At 37.8% G+C, this 19,530-nt stretch overlaps 3 protein-coding genes and 1 pseudogene across 3 annotated transcripts; all 4 read left to right on the forward strand.

The window, feature by feature from the left end:
- The first annotated feature begins 376 nt into the window (after nt 1-376).
- Nucleotides 377-1,687, forward strand: LOC137936321 (7-deoxyloganetin glucosyltransferase-like; annotated as a pseudogene).
- A 4,709-nt stretch (nt 1,688-6,396) lies between these two features.
- Nucleotides 6,397-8,028, forward strand: LOC137936067 (7-deoxyloganetin glucosyltransferase-like). Its single transcript, XM_068780595.1, has 2 exons — nt 6,397-6,932; nt 7,030-8,028. Exons 1-2 carry the CDS (start codon nt 6,425-6,427, stop codon nt 7,962-7,964), a joined length of 1,443 nt encoding a protein of 480 aa, XP_068636696.1. The 5' UTR covers nt 6,397-6,424; the 3' UTR covers nt 7,965-8,028.
- A 1,347-nt stretch (nt 8,029-9,375) lies between these two features.
- LOC137936573 (7-deoxyloganetin glucosyltransferase-like) lies at nt 9,376-11,057 on the forward strand. Its single transcript, XM_068781327.1, has 2 exons — nt 9,376-9,883; nt 10,089-11,057. The coding sequence occupies exons 1-2, from the start codon at nt 9,376-9,378 to the stop codon at nt 11,015-11,017; spliced, it is 1,437 nt and encodes a 478-aa protein (XP_068637428.1). The 3' UTR covers nt 11,018-11,057.
- Nucleotides 11,058-14,408: 3,351 nt separating this feature from the next.
- Nucleotides 14,409-15,991, forward strand: LOC137936490 (7-deoxyloganetin glucosyltransferase-like). The gene is made up of 2 exons (XM_068781205.1): nt 14,409-14,916; nt 15,014-15,991. Exons 1-2 carry the CDS (start codon nt 14,409-14,411, stop codon nt 15,946-15,948), a joined length of 1,443 nt encoding a protein of 480 aa, XP_068637306.1. The 3' UTR covers nt 15,949-15,991.
- The last annotated feature ends 3,539 nt before the right edge of the window (nt 15,992-19,530 follow it).

A 19,530-nucleotide genomic window follows, 5' to 3' on the forward strand; every position in this document is an offset into this window, starting at 1 on the left:
GTAGGGGAGCAGTCGTGGCCGAGCGGCAGCAGCAGGAGAGAGAGCAAGAGGAGAGGAGAGGAGAAAGATAGAGGAAAAAACATTAGAACGAAAAAAATATAGAGGGCTTACGTGGCGTGAGCTAACCTGGCGAGAGATGACGGGGCAAATAGGGAAGTTGATAATGAAGTATAGTGGACAGGTATTTTGTAAAACAAGATGATGCTCGTTGTTTTCAAAAATAAAAATTTTCAAACTGTTATTTTGGTAAAAAGCTGGAGAACTATTAACGACCGTCGGACGGCAATACAGAAAGTTGTAACACATTATAAATTCCTCTTCGTTGACTTCTTTATTCGGCGGAAACAGATACCGAGAGAGGGAGTTGGGGAGAGAGATGGGTTCCATTGCAGCTCAGAAGCCTCATGCGGTTTGCATATCTTACCCTGCACAGGGCCATGTCAACCCCATGCTAAAACTAGCAAAGCTTCTTGATTTCAGAGACTTCCACTTTACCTTCGTCAATACGGAGTACAATCACCAGCGGCTGTTGAGGTCCAGTGGACCTCACTCTCTTGATGGTCTGAAAGATTTCCGATTCGAAACCATACCGGACGGTCTTCCTCCATCTTCTGCAGATGACACTCTCTCTGCAAGTCCACCAGTAAGAACTGTTTGGCTCCCTTCAGAGCGCTGCTGGGTAAGCTTAATGGGACACCCAACCTGCCCAGAATAAGCTGTATAATCTCAGATGGGGGCATGAGCTTTACTCTGGATGCTGCTGAGGAGCTTCAGATCCCTGATGTCTTGTTCTGAACGCCCAGTGCTTGCGGTTTGATGGGCTACCTCCATTATCAGAAACTGATCGACAGAGGCATAGTTCCATTGAAAGGTAAAAATGTTCTGGAATCGAAGCTATTCTGTATTTTCACTGTATTTGTTTCTAGTTACTGAATTATTTTTGTTATTCTCTATGTTCTGGAGTGCAGATGAGAGCCAACTCACAAACGGACACCTTGAGAGTGTTGTGATTGACTGGATTCCTGGAACAACGGAACCCCATGACATACTGCTCAACTTTTTAAATAGAGAAGCTCAGAGAACTTCCGAGGCTGCCGCTGTCATTTTGAATTCATTTGATGAGTTTGAACATGATATCCTACAAGCAATGGCGTCGATCGTCCCTCCACTTTACACGATTGGTCCTCTTGCTGTCTTTGGGCAGATTTAAGAGCAAAGGCCTTCCACTCCAAGGCCTTCTTCTTCATCTCCTTCCCTTTGTCACCCACCATCAGTTCTCTCACAAGACCCTCCACTTCATCTCTCTTCACGTTATTATCGATCTCCATTCCAACCCCCCACTTGGTCGTGGCAAATCGCGGGGTTTTTAACGCATTCAGGTTGAAATTCCACTCTTGAAAGCGTCTGTAACGGGGTGCCCATGATTTCTTGGCCTTTCTTTGCTGAGCAGCAGACAAACTGCCGATTTGCCACGACCAAGTGGGGGATTGGAATGGAGATCGATAATAACGTGAAGAGAGATGAAGTGGAGGGTCTTGTGAGAGAACTGATGGTGGGTGACAAAGGGAAGGAGATGAAGAAGAAGACCTTGGAGTGGAAGGCATTTGCTCTTAAGTCTGCCCTAAAAGGTGGATCCTCTTATGTGAATCTGGACAGACTTGTGGAAGAGGTGCTGCTTTCTTCTTAACGTCATCTTTGTTGAAGTTCGTAGCTGCTTGATTACTGTTACATTTTTTTAGAATTTTTTTACCAAAATAACCATTTGAAAAACCATATTTTGAAAACCAACGAACGCTATCAACATATTTTGAAAACTACCCAACTTTGATCAAAAGCAACATGTAAGCTTTGACGGCATAAGCCACGACATCAGTGTAGAGTTGGTAAACAAATTAGCTGCCACATCATTTTACGAGAAGTCTTCTACCATGTCAACTACCCTGTCATTATCTATTACCCTCTTTTTGCCTTATCATTTTATGCCACGTAAGTATAGAATATAGGAATGAAGAATAATATTACCGTAATTATTATTGATCATGTGTAAACTATTTATAAAATTACACAGAGAAATTGTAGATGATTAAGACTCTATAATCTGAGTTTATCTTTAATACAAATACTAATTATCTTTATATCTATCACTAATCACAAAAAAAGGAACATGTGAACTACCCTTACCTTTAATAAGGTAATCGGATATGAAGTGATGTTTATCTGTGTCTGATTATATGTTCTTAAGGTTCCTGATAATCACAGAAAAATGATAAATTAAACCTAATTAGTTGGAGAGATGATCTCCTTCGTTTATCTTTTCCTTCGTTTATCTTTTAGACCATCTTAACGTTACTCCAACACACAGAACATGCTAGTCTCAGCAAAACGAAATATATTTTCCTTGTTTTCGTAAGGAACCTGCTTCCGTGCCTGTAAACCTTTTACTAAAATGAATAATTTTCAAAAGACCATTGACAGCCTGACATCACGAGGACGAAAGGTTACAAACTATTGAATGCATGGAGTCCGGATTCGTCTCCTTTCGAAAACACGCAGTCAGATATTATAAATTCTAATTTAAAAAGTTGCAGATGAACAGGTTGGGAATCGATATGTCAGTAAATATGATTTTCAAATCAGAGGCAACTTGCTCCATGTCGACTTCGCAACAGTGTTCTTGATAATGATAGCTGAGAGAAGGGAGATTAGAAAACTCATAATCGACATAGAGAAGTCGGGTAAAACTTGAAAGCCGCAGTGTTTGCCTCGGTCACCATTTGTTTCTGCCATTCAACTTCGTTATACGTAGACCAGACCAGCAATGCGAAATGCGAAGGCGTGCGTGCGTCCAGCTTATTACAGCGCCGACCTTCTCTCCTATATAAAGCCTCTGCCAACGGCCCTGTGATTACAGTTTCCAAATAAATGGCGAAACTATTTTCAATTAAACGACGAAGCCGTTTACTGAACGAGTATCCACTTTCCTGTCATGGCGGTCTTTTTGCATCTCATATACGCTGATAGTAACATATAATATAGGGGAATTTTACCAAAATAACAGTTCGAAAAAACTTATTTTGAAGACAATGATAATATTTTATTTACAAAAATACCGAATTTTGACCAGTCTACTGTATATGTGGAGAGTCAAATGTGACAAGTAAGCTTTGACTGTTTACGAGTTGCCATGTCATCAGTGTGATACCGTAGATTAACACATCATCTACTGTGTCATTATAATTGACACATATTCTGCCATGTCAGCTGCCACGTTATTACATAATAAAATTTTGAATAAATTTAAAAAAAATCAAATACATTTTTTTATTAGCTTATATCTAAAATAATAAATTATTAAAAAAAATTAATACACAATTAAAAAATTAACTCTTACTTATTTAACACCATTTAATATCAATTAAAATATTTATTAATTAAAAAAAATTATCGTTACACTTTTCTTCATATATTTTTTTAAAAAGTAAATTAATTAGATTTAAAATATTTATAAATTTAAAAAATACATAAAATTATTTTAGAGTTTAAAAATATAATTTATTTGTATACTTTTTATCACCTTATTTACAAAATAATAATATTTACAAATTTTAGTCAACAAACTGGAAATTTGATGTTCATCTTTATCTTATGCATCTACATGATCTTCATCTTCGAAATGGGTTAGTGTGGACAAGTTCATCTTCGAAATCTTTGAAATAGTGTGTTAGTGTGGACAAAAGTTCATCTTCATCTTCATCATCGAAATTTAAAACCATTGATTTTATTAATTATAAAAATAAGTTAATTAAACCAAGTGTTTGAGTTAACAATATATTAATTACAACTATTAAATCACTAATACAATAGAGTAAATAAAAAATAAATATGATTAATGAATAAAAAATTATTATATTAATAACATAAGATAGATTTTTTACATGGTATTAATTAATAATATATTTTCACAAAATTAAAAGTAATTAATTAATCAAATGCATACTTTAATTATATTTTATTTACCAGAGACTTAAATATGAAGTTTAATATAGTAATAAAACTGAACAAAAATAATAAATAAATACATATACAACTTTATTAATAACCTAAAAAAAGATTATTCTAATAACGAATTAGTGCCTTTAATATTAAAACCATCAAGTTACAAGTTTAGTACATATAAACAACGCATGTTCAAAAGTAATAAGATACAACCATCATTTATCGTTCCACATGGAAGTCGATATGGCATCTCGAAATTGTGCGGCTCTTGTGGATTTTAATGCACTTTGCCTCCGAAAGCATGTTACTTGGCTACCCACATCCTCAAGACCATCGCAATCGTCGCTGTCTGTATACATTTTACAAAAAATTGGATATGACCTCTACATAAAATTAGGCATAACTATATATATATAATACATGTATAAGATTGGGCATAACCTCTTCTTAAAATTGAGTATAATCTATGTATATAATATACCTGTATAAAATTCGGCATGACCTCTACTTAAAATTGGGTATAATCAATATACATAATACCTGCATAAACACTCCATAAAATTGTCTATACATTCCATAAACACTCCATGAAATTGTTTATACACTCCATAAAATAGTCTAAACACTCCATACACTGCATAATATTATAAATAAACTCCATACAATAATCAAACACAACAAAATTAAATGAAATATCACTATCAATTTACAATCACCCAAATAAAAACTATAAATCCATTATAAATTTACAAACTATAGTTGTTTCTCTTCATGCTAGTTGTTCCTCCCCATTTCCCCCTATGAATTGATCTCCAAATCTTCCCTTTGATTGATTTTTCTCTTATAGAGGAGGCAACTCCTTCAATACTGCAATTGTTACATCATTCGCATTACCCTGACCTGCAAGTAAGAACATCCAGAATAAATCCGTGATTATGGTAAAAAAAAAGGGTTAATTCTTTACTAGTTTACTTTTAACAATCTAAAAATTCTGACCTGCAAGTAAGAACATCCAGAATAAATCCGTGATTATGGTAAAAAAAAAAGGGTCAATTCTTTACTAGTTTACTTTTAACAATCTAAAAATTCTGAATATGAATATAAATATTACCTTGATGAGACATTCTCAAGCAGGTAACATAGAAGTGATTTGATTGTCTTTATGTAGGATTTCAAAGATGCAATTGCACTCTATTGTGACTTGAGTAATTTGTGGTAAGCCGTTGTTTTGGGTCAACAGTTGAAAATCTTTGTGTAGATGTCAAAAGAAACGGCTGCCATATTTGTTTTCTCATAGTCCCTTTCACCATCTCCTTGCAGGTTAAGGGACCTTGATGATCTTCTTCGCAGAGTTGTTCTTGCCAATTGAAAAAGTCCATCCCGATACACAATAGCAAGATCAATCTGCCATTTGTTTCCCTCAAGAGTTCAATTTGTGCTACTCTCCTCTCTTTGATCAATACTAGAAGAAAGACAAAATGCTGTGTCGGTACTCAAGGAGAACCTCTGTAAGAATGCTTTACACGATATTGCTTCCATAATCAAGGGCTTATGCAAATAAACACGGAAGTTTCCTGCTAATTCTAGCATTCATAAGCCACACGATTCGTCTACTTGAATGAGAGAAGGAAACGGAAACAAATTGTGTGATATTCTAGACGTCTACATATAGTAAAGCAAATGTTGCTTCATGTAGCACTGATTGCTCAGTGCAGATGCATACAAGTATGTATTGACCATATAAAAAAATGGAACTTGTTTCCTCTAATCACAGAAAGATGATAAATAAAACCTATTTAGAAGGAATTTGTCCCTTCTAATCACAAAAAAAACGGAACTTGTGAACTGCCCTTACCTTTAATCAGGTAATCTGATATGAAATGATGTTTATCTGTGTCTGATTATATGTTCTAAGGTTCCTGCTAATCACAGAAAAATGATAAATTAAACCTAATTAGATGGAGAGATGATCTCCTTCGTTTCTCTTTTAGACCATCTTAACGTTACTCCAACACAGTGAACATGCTAGTCTCAGCAAAACGAAATATATTTTCCTTGTTTTCGTGAGGAACCTGCTTCCGTGCCTGTAAACCCTTATTAAAAATGAAAATTTTTCAACAGACCATGGTCAGCCTGACATCATGAGGACGGAAGGTTAAAAACTATTGAATGATTTCCGAATCCGACAACAAGGTCACAGAGGCAACTTGCCCCACGTCTCCTTCGCAACAGAATTCTTGATAATGATAGCTGAGAGAAGGGAGATTAAAAAAGAGAATTTTACTAAACAGTTTGAAAAAATTTATGTCTGAAAACAACGACCGTCGGAGAACAGCAATACAGAAAGTTGTGACACATTATAAATTCCTCTTCGTCGACTTCTTTATTGGTCGGAAACAGATCGCGAGAGAGGGAGTTGGGGAGCAAGATGGGTTCCATTGCAGCTCAGAAGCCTCATGCGGTTTGCATATCTTACCCTGCACAGGGCCATGTCAACCCCATGCTAAAACTAGCAAAGCTTCTTCATTTCAGAGGCTTCCACATTACCTTCGTCAATACGGAGTACAACCACCGGCGGCTGTTGAGGTCCAGGGGACCTCACTCTCTTGATGGTCTGAAAGATTTCCGATTCGAAACCATACCGGACGGACTTCCTCCATCTTCTGCAGATGTCACTCAAGATATCCCGGCTCTCTGCGAGTCCACCAGTAAGAACTGTTTGGCTCCCTTCAGAGCGCTGCTGGGTAAGCTTAATGGGACACCCAACCTGCCCAGAATAAGCTGTATAATCTCAGATGGGTGCATGAGCTTTACTCTGGATGCTGCTGAGGAGCTTCAGATACCTGATGTCTTGTTCTGGACGCCCAGTGCTTGCGGTTTGATGGGCTACCTCCATTATCAGAAACTGATCGACAGAGGCATAGTTCCATTGAAAGGTAAAAATGGTCTGAAATCGAAGCTATTCTGTATTTTCACTGTATTTGTTTCTAGTTACTGAATTATTTTTGTTATTCTCTATGTTCTGGAGTGCAGATGAGAGCCAACTCACAAACGGACACCTTGAGAGTGTTGTGATTGACTGGATTCCTGGAATGGAAAATATTCGTCTCAGCGATCTCCCAAGTTTTGTTCGAACTACGGAACCCCATGACATCCTGCTCAACTTTTTAAATAGAGAAGCTCAGAGAACTTCCAAGGCTGCCGCTGTCATTTTGAATTCATTTGATGAGTTTGAACATGATATCCTACAAGCAATGGCGTCGATCGTCCCTCCACTTTACACGATTGGTCCTCTTGCTGTCCTCTGTGATCAGATACCAGACGATGCAGAGGTGAAATCTCTGGGGTCAAATCTGTGGAAGGAGGACACTAGGGCTCTCGAGTGGTTAGGCACCAAAGAGCCAAATTCAGTAGTCTATGTGAATTTCGGGAGCATCACTGTCATGACTCTGCAACAGATGGTTGAGTTTGCCTGGGGGCTCGCAAACAGCAATTGCAGCTTCTTATGGGTCATTCGGCCCGATCTTGTGAGGGGAGACTCTGCGATCTTGCCACAGGAGTTTCTGGAGGTGACCAGCCAAAAGGGTCTAATCCTTAGCTGGGTTCCGCAAGAGCAAGTACTGGCTCACCCTACAATCGCGGGGTTTTTAACGCATTCAGGTTGGAATTCCACTCTTGAAAGCGTCTGTAACGGGGTGCCCATGATTTCTTGGCCTTTCTTTGCCGAGCAGCAGACAAACTGCCGATTTGCCACGACCAAGTGGGGGATTGGAATGGAGATCGATAATAACGTGAAGAGAGATGTAGTGGAGGGTCTTGTGAGAGAACTGATGGTGGGTGACAAAGGGAAGGAGATGAAGAAGAAGGCCTTGGAGTGGAAGGCCTTTGCTCTAAAGTCTGCCCAAAAAGGTGGATCCTCTTATGTGAATCTGGACAGACTTGTGAAAGAGGTGCTGCTTTCTTCTTAACGTCATCTTTGTTGAAGTTCGTAGCTGCTTGATTACTCTTACAATCAGGCCAAGGAATTTCTTGTCTTTGGTGTTATCTTTTATGTTAAATAAATGATATGATGACAGCTTCATCGTATTTTACATTTTTTAAGAGTTTTTTTTACCAAAATAACCATTTGAAAAACAATATTTCGAAAACCAACGACACTATCAACGTATTTTGAAAGTTACCGTTGACCGGTCCACTGTATATTCGGACGATCATCGAAAACAACATGTAAACTTACGTATCACCACATCATCAATGTAGAGTTAGGTAAACACATTTGCTGCCCCATCATTTTAGGACATCTTCTACCATGTTAATACCCTATAATCTCTCGCCACGTAAGTATAGAATATAGGAATGAAGAATAATATTTTTGTAATTATTATTGATCATGTGTAGATTATTTATAGAATTACACAGAGAAATTTTAGATGATTAGGACTCAATAATCTGAGTCTCTCTGATACAAATACTAGTTATCTTTATATCTATCACTAATCACAGAAAAAAATGGAACTTGTAATCTACCCTTACATTTAATCAGGTAATCTGATATGAAATGATGTTCATCTGTGTCTAATTATATGTTCTAAGGTTCCTGCTAATCACAGAAAAATGATAAATTATACCTAATTAGTTGGAGAGATGATCTCCTTCGTTTCTCTTTTGGACCATCTTGCGTTACTCCAACACAGAGAACAGGCTAGTCTCAGCAAAACGAAATATATTTTCCTTGTTTTCGTCAGGAACCTGCTTCCCAGCCTGTAAACCTTTTACTAAAATGAATAATTTTCAAAAGACCATTGTCAGCTTGACATCATGAGGACGAAAGGTAACAAACTATTGAAGGCATGGAGTCCGGATTCGTCTCCTTTCGGAAACTCGCAGTCAGATATTATAAATTCTAATTTAAAAAGTTGCAGATGAACAGGGTGGGAATCGATATGTCAGTAAATATGACTTTCAAATCAGAGGCAACTTGCTCCATGTCGACTTCGCAACAGTGTTCTTGATAATGATAGCTGAGAGAAGGGAGATTAGAAAACACATAGTCGACATAGAGAAGTCGGGTAAAACTTGATAATGAGAGCTGAGAGAAGGGAGATTAGAAAACACATAATCGACATAGAGAAGTCGGGTAAAACTTGAAAGCCGCAGTGTTTGCCTCGGTCACCATTTGTTTCTGCCATTCAACTTCGTTATACGTAGACCAGACCAGCACTTCGAAATGCGAAGGCGTGCGTGTGTCCAGCTTATTACAGCGCCGACCTTCTCTCCTATATAAAGCCTATGCCAACGGCCCCTTGCAGCGCAATCTTCCACAGTTAGTGCAAAGAGAGAAAGAAAGAGATCCAGAGAGCGCGAGAGAGTTGCAGAGAAATGGGTTCTTTCGCTGCACGGAAACTTCATGCAATTTGCGTTCCTTTCCCTGCTCAAGGCCATTTAACTCCCATGATGAAAGTCGCCAAGCTTCTTCACCAAAGCGGCTTCCATATCACCTTCGTCAATACAGAGTACAACCACCAGCGTCTGCTCAGGTCCCGGGGCTCTGGTTCTCTCGAGGGTCTGGAAGATTTCAGGTTTACAACCATACCTGATGGACTCCCTCCCTCGAACTCCGATGTCACCCAAAGCGTCCCTGCTCTCTGCGAGTCCACCAGCAAAACCTGTTTGGCCCCGTTTCGGGACCTTGTCTCCGGGCTAAACGATGACCCAACTGTCCCTCCTGTCAGCTGTATAATGTCCGACGGAGTCATGTCCTTCACACTCGATGTTGCTGAAGAGCTCGGCATCCCCGAGGTCCTGTTCTGGACTACCAGCGCCTGTGGTTTGTTGGGTTATGCTTACTATCAGCTGCTGATTGAGAAAGGAATTATTCCATTGAAAGGTAAAACATTTAGGTATAATTTCTGCTGTTTGGATACATGCCGAAAATGGAAAAAAAACTGTTTCTTCTATTTATTTTTCTTTTGTTTTATGTGGTTCCAAACAGCCTTTATTCTGACTCATTCTTGTCCTTATTAACCTAACTTTGGCTACTTGATCTTTTAATAATGGATTTATTCTCAACAAACTTATTAAATGTTTTGCAGATGAAAGTTACCTGACAAATGGATATCTCGATAAACCAATGGACTGGTTGCAGGGGATGAAGGATGTACGCCTCAGAGATTTCCCGAGTTTCCTTCGAACCACAGATGGGGATGATATCATGGTTAACTTCGCGATGAACGAAATTGAAAGAGTTTCAAAATCCTCTGCCTTAATTTTGAATACGTTTGAAGAGTTGGAAGATGGAGTTTTAGGTGCGCTGAGAACCATGTTTCCCCGAATCTACACCATCGGCTCTCTATCACTTCTCTGCGACCGGATGAAACTAAGTCCGGCGCTGAAATCCATCGGATCAAACCTGTGGAAAGAGGATCGCAGAAGCTTGGAGTGGCTAGACACCAAAGAGCCTGGATCCGTCGTTTATGTCAACTTTGGGAGCATTACAGTGATGAGCCCCCAGCAAATGAGAGAGTTCGCTTGGGGGCTGGCGGACAGTAACCATACTTTCTTGTGGGTGATCCGGCCAGACCTCGTAGAGGGTGATTCGGCTATTATTCCGCCGGAGTTTATCGAGCTAACCGGCGATCGGAGCTTGCTTATGAGCTGGGTTCCTCAAGAACAGGTGCTTTCACATCCTTCCATAGGTGGATTTTTGACACACAGTGGGTGGAATTCGACGCTGGAGAGCATTGTTTCTGGGGTACCCATGATATGTTGGCCATTCTTCGCGGAGCAGCAGACCAATTGCAGGTTCAGCTGCATTAAGTGGGAGATTGGAATGGAGATCGATAGCGATGTGAAAAGAGAGGAAGTGACGGCTCTCGTGAGGGAATTGATGGACGGAGAAAGAGGGAAGAAGATGAAGAAGAAGGCCGTGGAGTGGAAAGATCGAGCTCAAAAAGCTGCAAATCTAGGTGGATCTTCTTACGTAAATCTCGAAAAGATTGTGAAAGACATCCTTTCCCTTTAGAGGAAGGATTTTTTAAAATTATTTATTTTTTAATTCGCATAACGGGTTGTGATTACGGTTTCCATATAAATGGCGAAACTATTTTCAGTTAAACGACGAAGACGTGTACTGAACGAGTATCCACTTTCCTGTCATGGCGGTCTTTTTGCATCTCATATACACTGATAGTAACATATAATATATTATCATACCTCAGGATCATTGGAAAATTCGACAGATGAGTGATCAAGGGGAGGAGAGAAAATGTCAATTGGTGGCTCCTCAACTGGTTAGAGAAGATGTTCCACTCGTATAACCGATTGTGGCATCCATGGAGAAGATACGAAACTAGGAGAAGAATTGGCTGAGAAATATGGTTGATATTCAAAGAAAAACACATTAGCTGACATAAACATCTTTTGGATAGTGGGTGAATAACAAACATATCCATTTTAATTTTTGAATAAGCAAGGAAGATGAAATTTATGGTCCAAGGATGGAATTTACTCTAATGGGGTCTAATTGATGAATAAAAGAGGTGCAACTAAAAATCCAGGGTGGTAGAGGGAATGGAATTGGAGTTGGGAAACAATTTTGAAAAGGGTTTCCCCCCTTGTAACTTACTAGAGGGCATACAATTAATAAAAAAAAAACATGCGGAAAGAATTGCATATGGTCAATAATAGTGAAAAACTTTCATAGAAAGCATGAGAGCGCAAATAACCTCAATAAGACCTTTCGAATACACCATTTAGTTGAGGTATGTAAACACACAAAGATTGGTGAATAATGCTCTTTTGTGTGCAAAAGGTTTGAAATTAAAAGAAAAAAATACTCTTTGGCATTATTAGACCAAAATATCTTAACTCTAGTTTGAAATTGAGTTTCCACCATAACACAAAAAGAGGTGAAAATATTGAAAACTTTAGTATGATCTTTCATCAAGTACAAACAAGTAACTCTCATATGAGAAATATTGGGCATATTAATAAGTCCCCAAACATTGAAATAAACTAAAGGAAACCTTCTAGAAGCAATATTATTTTACCTATGCTGATAAACAGATCTGAGATGTTTTCCAAGCTCACAAAATTCACATGACAATTGAGAAATAGAGTTAAGGGGAGGACCTAAAAAGTTTAACTTTGCTAATGAGAGATGATCAAGTTGATTATGCCATTGCAATGCCTCCTTTTGTGTAGTTGTCGATACTGCTATCAGGGTTGTGAGATCCATATAACAGATACCCCCTCTCTCATAGTTGACACCAATCACATGTTTAGTCTTGATGTCATAAAAAACACAACTAGAGGAAAAAGTGTAGCCAATAAATTCAGTTTTTCAGTTAGTTGGTTCGCAAACATTAAACTCAAAGGAAATTGAGGCACACACAAAAACATTGAGAGTGAAAATGAAGGGAAAATGGTAGATATACCGGTGCCTTGAACTCTTGTTCGGGACCCATCTACAACGGATACAAATCGTCCAGGTGCATGGTGTCACAAAAAATAAATTCTCAATTTTACCCGTGACATATTTAGAAGATTTGGAATCAATAATCCAAGGGAAAATACTGGAACATGAAAGAAAACAATACATACCAATAGTAGTAGATGTTGGATTACTGTTTAGGGCAGACATCATAGTTTTAAAATTTTGAAGTAGTTCATGATCTTCTTCTTAGAGTGTCATTCTTCCTTTAAAAGACTCGGAGGGCATTCAACTAGTGGCTTAAATGGGAGTTGTAGAAGCTTGATTAGCTTTAAAGAAATTTGGTTTTTTGTTGAGTCTACAAAAAGTGCACTTCCTTTGTCAGTAGTGGAGGAACTTGAGGAAGGGCAATTACAACCTTTTCCTCATCGTCTACCATATGATTTTCCTCCTCTTCAATTTCCTCTACCAGAATTGTTTTACCCCCTCCCTTGAGAGAACAAAGCTAAACTTTAGACTTGCTCTGGCTGAATGGTAGGTTTCTTGGCTGGAATTCTTAGCATAGTAGTACATATATCATTGAATCAAAGTTTTGCAGAGGAACCTTAGTAGATCCTTAAGGTGCTACAACATCTTGGGGGTGGAGTAGATATTTGTAGAAGGATGTGAACCTCCTGAAAAATCCTATGTGTACTGTGTATATAATTTTTTTCACATGTACCTTAATCACTATGCATGAATGGAAGCTGTAAAATTGACATTGCAATTTGAATTAATTAAAAAAAATACACATATAGAAATTAAGCAAAATGTGTTAAAATTAAGAGCCTATTAATCCAATGCTAGATTGATCCCTAATCAAGCAAAAAGGACAAGTATAATTTATAAAATTTTATATTATTTTATAATATACTTTTTATATGTTTGTTACAAATATTATAATAAATTTAACTTAATATTATAGATTTTATGTTTATACTATTCAAAACTATAAAATTATCTTAATTTTAAAATATAAAATAATTGTTTTTATAAAATAAAATTATTCATATTGTATACTTAAGTATTATTTATATATTTAAGTTTAATTATAATTTATAATCTACAGTAGGTTATTTTATATGGTCATTTTTTTATAATTGGAGCTTTTAAAATTGTTAATTTAGGATTTTGTCACTATTATTAAAAAATAATATTCTATTGCTGTTACCAATTAGTTTTTGTCAGCTTCTCGAATGATATAAAAAAGTATCTAACGCCCTGAAGAATCTATTAAGTGCGAAACCAACAAATATAAATTGAGAGCAGACAATCAGTAAATGCATTTTCTTCCTGCTCCCTTCTTCTTCTTTCAATGTTTGAGCAGATCGAAAGATCTGGAGAATCTCCCCCACTTGCGTTCACGAGAGATTAAAAGTTTCAAATTCGCGCACAGAATATTTTAATTCGACAACGAGATACTGTCAGACAGAATTTCTGCGAATCTAATTTGCTGGCGTTGGATTTTGTTTCCGAGATTTTCAATAATGTTCACAACTGTTTAAAGTATCAGATTCATGGAATCTCTGGCGGACGGAGTTGATCCTTCAACGATGTAACATCTGCATATTTTATAAAAATCATTTGATTTCAGCGACTGATGACAAGATGAAACGTGAGGCGTTATGATTCAAGCCACCGTCGGAGAACGGCAATACAGAAAGTTGTAAAGCGTTTTACTTCTAAAAAATACCGAAATTTTTCCGATACACGTAAATTTTTCAATAATGGTCATCTTTCGCTACGTCGGCTCACGCTGCAATGATGCGGCGATGCGTAAACAGTCAGTAAATAAATTGATGCCGTCGTTATTTTCAAAAATAAGTTTTTTTTCGAACTGTTATTTTGGTAAAATTCTCGAAGTTGTAACACAGTATAAATTCCTCTTCGTCAACTTCTTTATTCGTCGGGAACAGATCGCGAGAGAGGGAGTTGGGGAGAGATGGGTTCCATTGCAGCTCAGAAGCCTCATGCGGTTTGTATATCTTACCCTGCACAGGGCCATGTCAACCCCATGCTAAAACTAGCAAAGCTTCTTCATTTTAGAGGCTTCCACATTACCTTCGTCAATACGGAGTACAACCACCGGCGGCTGTTGAGGTCCAGGGGACCTCACTCTCTTGATGGACTGGAAGATTTCCGATTCGAAACCATACCGGACGGACTTCCTCCATCTTCTGCAGATGTCACTCAAGATATCCCGGCTCTCTGCGAGTCCACCAGTAAGAACTGTTTGGCTCCCTTCAGAGCGCTGCTGGGTAAGCTTAATGGGACACCTAACCTGCCCAGAATAAGCTGTATAATCTCAGATGGGTGCATGAGCTTTACTCTGGATGCTGCTGAGGAGCTTCAGATACCTGATGTTTTGTTCTGGACGCCCAGTGCTTGCGGTTTGATGGGCTACCTCCATTATCAGAAACTGATCGACAGAGGCATCGTTCCATTGAAAGGTAAAAATGGTTTGGAATCGAAACCATTCTGTATTTTCACTGTATTTGTTTCTAGTTACTGAATTATTTTTGTTATTCTCTATGTTCTGGAGTGCAGATGAGAGCCAACTCACAAACGGACACCTTGAGAGTGTTGTGATTGACTGGATTCCTGGAATGGAAAATATTCGTCTCAGAGATCTCCCCAGTTTTGTTCGAACTACGGAACCCCATGACATACTGCTCAACTTTTTAAATAGAGAAGCTCAGAGAACTTCCAAGGCTGCCGCTGTCATTTTGAATTCATTTGATGAGTTTGAGCATGATATCCTACAAGCAATGGCGTCGATCGTCCCTCCACTTTACACGATTGGTCCTCTTGCTGTCCTCTGTGATCAGTTACCGGACGATGCAGAGGTGAAATCTCTGGGGTCAAATCTGTGGAAGGAGGACACTGGGGCTCTCGAGTGGTTAGACACCAAAGAGCCAAATTCAGTAGTCTATGTGAATTTCGGGAGCATCACTGTCATGACTCCGCAACAGATGGTTGAGTTTGCCTGGGGGCTCGCAAACAGCAATTACAACTTCTTATGGGTCATTCGGCCTGATCTTGTGAGGGGAGACTGCGCGATCTTGCCACAGGAGTTTCTGGAGGTGACCAGCCAAAGGGGTCTTATCCTTAGCTGGGTTCCGCAAGAGCAAGTACTGGCTCACCCTACAATCGCGGGGTTTTTAACGCATTCAGGTTGGAATTCCACTCTTGAAAGCGTCTGTAACGGGGTGCCCATGATTTCTTGGCCTTTCTTTGCTGAGCAGCAGACAAACTGCCGATTTGCCACGACCAAGTGGGGGATTGGAATGGAGATCGATAATAACGTGAAGAGAGATGAAGTGGAGGGTCTTGTGAGAGAACTGATGGTGGGTGACAAGGGGAAGGAGATGAAGAAGAAGGCCTTGGAATGGAAGGCCTTTGCTCTTAAATCTGCCCAAAAAGGTGGATCCTCTTATGTGAATCTGGACAGACTTGTGAAAGAGGTGCTGCTTTCTTCTTAACGTCATCTTTGTTGAAGTTCGTAGCTGCTTGATTACTCTTACAACCAGGCCAAGGAATTTGCTGTCTTTGGTGTATCTTTTATCTTGAATAAATGATATGATGACAGCTTCATCGTTTTTTATATTTTTTTTAGAGTTTTTTTTACCAAAAAACCATTTAAAAAACCAAAACTAATGATGCAATAAACATATTTTGAAAACTAGCCAACTTTGACCGGTCCACTGTACATGTGGACACTCAAAGGCGAAATGTAAGCTTTGATTGTTTACGTATAGCCACATCATCAGTGCAGAGATGGTAAACAAACACATCGGCTGCCACGTCATTTTTTGACACATCTTCTACCGTGTCAGCTACCATGTCATTATCTATTACCCTCTTTTTGCCCTGTCATCTCATGCCACATAAGCTCGCGCCATGTAAGCCCTCACTTATATGTTTTTGCGTTCTAATCTCTTCCTCGATCTTTCTCCTCTTCTTTCCTCTTGCCCCCTCTCCTGCTGCCACCACTCCCCTGCTGCCGTCGCTCGGCCTCAGCTGCGCTCCTGCTGCCGCCGCTCGGCCTCGACGCCCCCCTCTCAACCGCTCTTTCTTCGTCTCAACCCAGACTTCGTCTCAGCCTCATCTCTCGTTTTTCTTCTCTGTTCCCCTCTGTTCATCCTCTCGCTACCCCTTTCTCAAAACCGAAGCATATCATTTCATCTCTTCATCACCACCTCTCTCAAAACCGAACCCTATAATTTTCTCTCAACGCCCCCTCTCTCAAAACCAAACCCTATAATTTCCTTTCAACTCCTCCTCTCTTAATAACCCTATCATTTCACAATCTCGCCGCCCCTTCTCTCAAAACAGAAGCCCTACTCACCCTCCAAACCCGAATTTGAATTTCGGAAGCCGATTTAGTAGGGTGATTTTTTAGGACTTTTGTTAATTGAATCTAATTATTGTGTTTAATTATAATGTTGATTTGGATTTAGGTGTTTAATTACTGTATTGATTTTTTTGTGATTACTATTTAATTTCTGATTTTATGTTAATGAAATTTCTATCAATTGTAGATAAATTAAAATTATTGTAAAGTTTAATTTTAGTTTATGGATTTTCTGTATAACTTGCTGTAATTTAGTTTATGGATTCCTATGCCATTGAATGTTGTATTTTCTGAAGTTGCTAGTTTAATTTTAGCTAATTTCGTTTAATTTTCTGATCTTCATCTTCATCTCCTGCATCTACATGATCTTCATCTTCGAAATGGGTGTTAGTGTTTCGAAATCTTCGAAATAAGGTGTTAGTGTGGACAAGTTCATCTTCATCTTCATCTTCATCTTCGAAATTTAAAACTATTGATTTTATTAATTATAAAAATGAGTTAATTAAACCAAGTGCTTGAGTTAACAATATTTTAATTACCACTATTAAATCACTAATACAATAGAGTAAATAAAAAATTAATATGATTAATGAATAAAAAAGTATTATATTAATAACATAAGATAGATTTTTTACATGGTATTAATTAATAATATATTTTCACAAAATTAAAAGTAATTAATTAATCAATTGCATACTTTAATTATATTTTATTTACTAGAGACTTAAATATGAAGTTTAATATAGTAATAAAGTTGATATAGTGCTGGGTTGCTAGGTTGTGTCAGGCACTGAATCGGTGCCACATTAATTTTTTCCTAACTTAGGAAAATCAAATTTTCCAACAGTGTCTTCTTCCCACGGCGCTGAAAAACCAGAGACCATGACGAACAGAGAAAATCAATCCAGGCAGCTAATCAAGCTCCAACCAAATTTACGGAGCAGATCAATGCGGCTTCCAGAATAAACTCCTCTGAATAAACATCATTAAAATCAATCCAGCAAGGCAGATAAAAAATTTCGGAAGCTCACGGATATGTATCTCGGTATGAAAATGCAACGGCAGCAGAAAAATAGAGATGACAATTAGAGGAGTTTCAGAAATATTCTGTTAATCAGTCCAAGAGAAGACCAAGAAACGGAGACCGGAGACGAGAGGGAGCAGAGACGGAGGCCGAAGACGAGAGTTTGAGAGAAGAGAGGGAGCAGCGATAGTCGGGGCCGCATGGAGACGAGAGAGGGGGTGCGGGAGAGAGGGGGGAAAAAAAGGGAAATGAGACGCACGAGAGAGGGGGGTGCGAGATGAGAGAGGGGAAAAAAAAAACCAAGCCGTGCGCGTCCTTCATCTCGAAGAAGATAAAAAATGGTCTTCAACGAGATGAAGGATTTTAAAACGTGGATATGAAGAACCGCTTCATCCCCAACATCCAGATGAAATGTCATCTGTGCTCCACTAATAACTTCAATTGATGAAGGGCGTCATGCGGTTGATCTTCATCTCGAACTTCAAGTTGACTAACCCCCCCTTATTAATATACGACTTTCCATTTATCATATTTAGAACTTTCAAATTAAGAAAAAATAATCAAAAATTGTGTGCAGATTGGTAATGGGTGGATAGACTTGGAGACAAACCAGAATGGCTTTGTAGCATGAAGTCATGCAATGATATCAGATGAGAGTCATAGGGTGAGTTTAATTTTTCTCTTATTGATGAAACTACTTGGTAGAAGGATGACTCTGATGATGAGGAAAAGGAGTGTCGCCATGACAAACATCACCACCATCGCAAGCATTATGATGATGAATGAGCTAGGTGTACCTTTGGCTGTTGAGACAACTTCTAAACTTGCTTAATGTATAATATTATCTTGCTAAATAAATGAGATTTGTCCTCTATGTTGGGTTTGCTTTACAGCTTGAGCCTGTTTGGTTAGCCTTGGAAGGTTGTTAGAAAAACTGGGTGTGCTATAACTTAGTTCAAAAAATGTAATTTCTGTCTTTTGAACCCGTGTCAAATATGTTGAGACGCCATGGCTCCCATTAACAATCTCTTTGACATCTACTATATGTATTGCATTTACTCTCCCTTGTGCCATGGACACAATTTAACATTTTCTTCTTCAATGCTTCCATCGAGGGCTTTAAACCTACAACATGGAAAGGGTTTTATACCACTAATTTATCAATACATTTATTTTTTAAACTCAAATAAAATTTTCATATTTTTTCAATTAATAAATATTTTAAATTGATAATAAAAAGGATTTTTAAGATTTTTAATTAACTAATATATTTTTTAATAATTTATTATTTTTTAAATAAGGTGATAAAAAGTATACAAATAAATTATATTTTTAAACTCTAAAATAACTTTTTTGTATATTTTTTAAATTTATAAATATTTTAAATCAATAATATATGGGTAAGACTTGAGAGTAAGATTTTTTCAATTTGTAAATATTTTAAATCCATAATAAATGGGTAAAAGTAAGATTTTTTTATTTATAAATATTTTAAATCTAATTAGTATACTTAGTTTATTTTTTATTTTTTAAAATATAATGTAATAAAAAGTGTAACGATAATTTTTTAATTAATAAATCTTTTAATTGATATTAAATGGTGTTAAATAAGTAAGCGTTAATTTTTTAATTGTTATTAGATTTTTTAATAAATTATTATTTTAGATATAAGGTAATAAAAAGTGT

The sequence above is a fragment of the Aristolochia californica genome, unplaced genomic scaffold (genome assembly GCF_029961685.1).
Source record: "Aristolochia californica isolate CCGP_79_NKW_82.1479 unplaced genomic scaffold, dmAriCali1.0.hap1 SCAF_7, whole genome shotgun sequence".
NCBI lineage: Eukaryota > Viridiplantae > Streptophyta > Magnoliopsida > Piperales > Aristolochiaceae > Aristolochia > Aristolochia californica.

Coding starts and splice junctions, on each gene's coding strand:
- LOC137936067 (XM_068780595.1), top strand. CDS start 6,425: ATGGGTTCCATTGCAGCTCAGAAGCCTCATGCGGTTTGCATATCTTAC. Junction 6,933..7,029: donor AGGCATAGTTCCATTGAAAG/GTAAAAATGGTC, acceptor TCTGGAGTGCAG/ATGAGAGCCAACTCACAAAC.
- LOC137936573 (XM_068781327.1), top strand. CDS start 9,376: ATGGGTTCTTTCGCTGCACGGAAACTTCATGCAATTTGCGTTCCTTTC. Junction 9,884..10,088: donor AGGAATTATTCCATTGAAAG/GTAAAACATTTA, acceptor AATGTTTTGCAG/ATGAAAGTTACCTGACAAAT.
- LOC137936490 (XM_068781205.1), top strand. CDS start 14,409: ATGGGTTCCATTGCAGCTCAGAAGCCTCATGCGGTTTGTATATCTTAC. Junction 14,917..15,013: donor AGGCATCGTTCCATTGAAAG/GTAAAAATGGTT, acceptor TCTGGAGTGCAG/ATGAGAGCCAACTCACAAAC.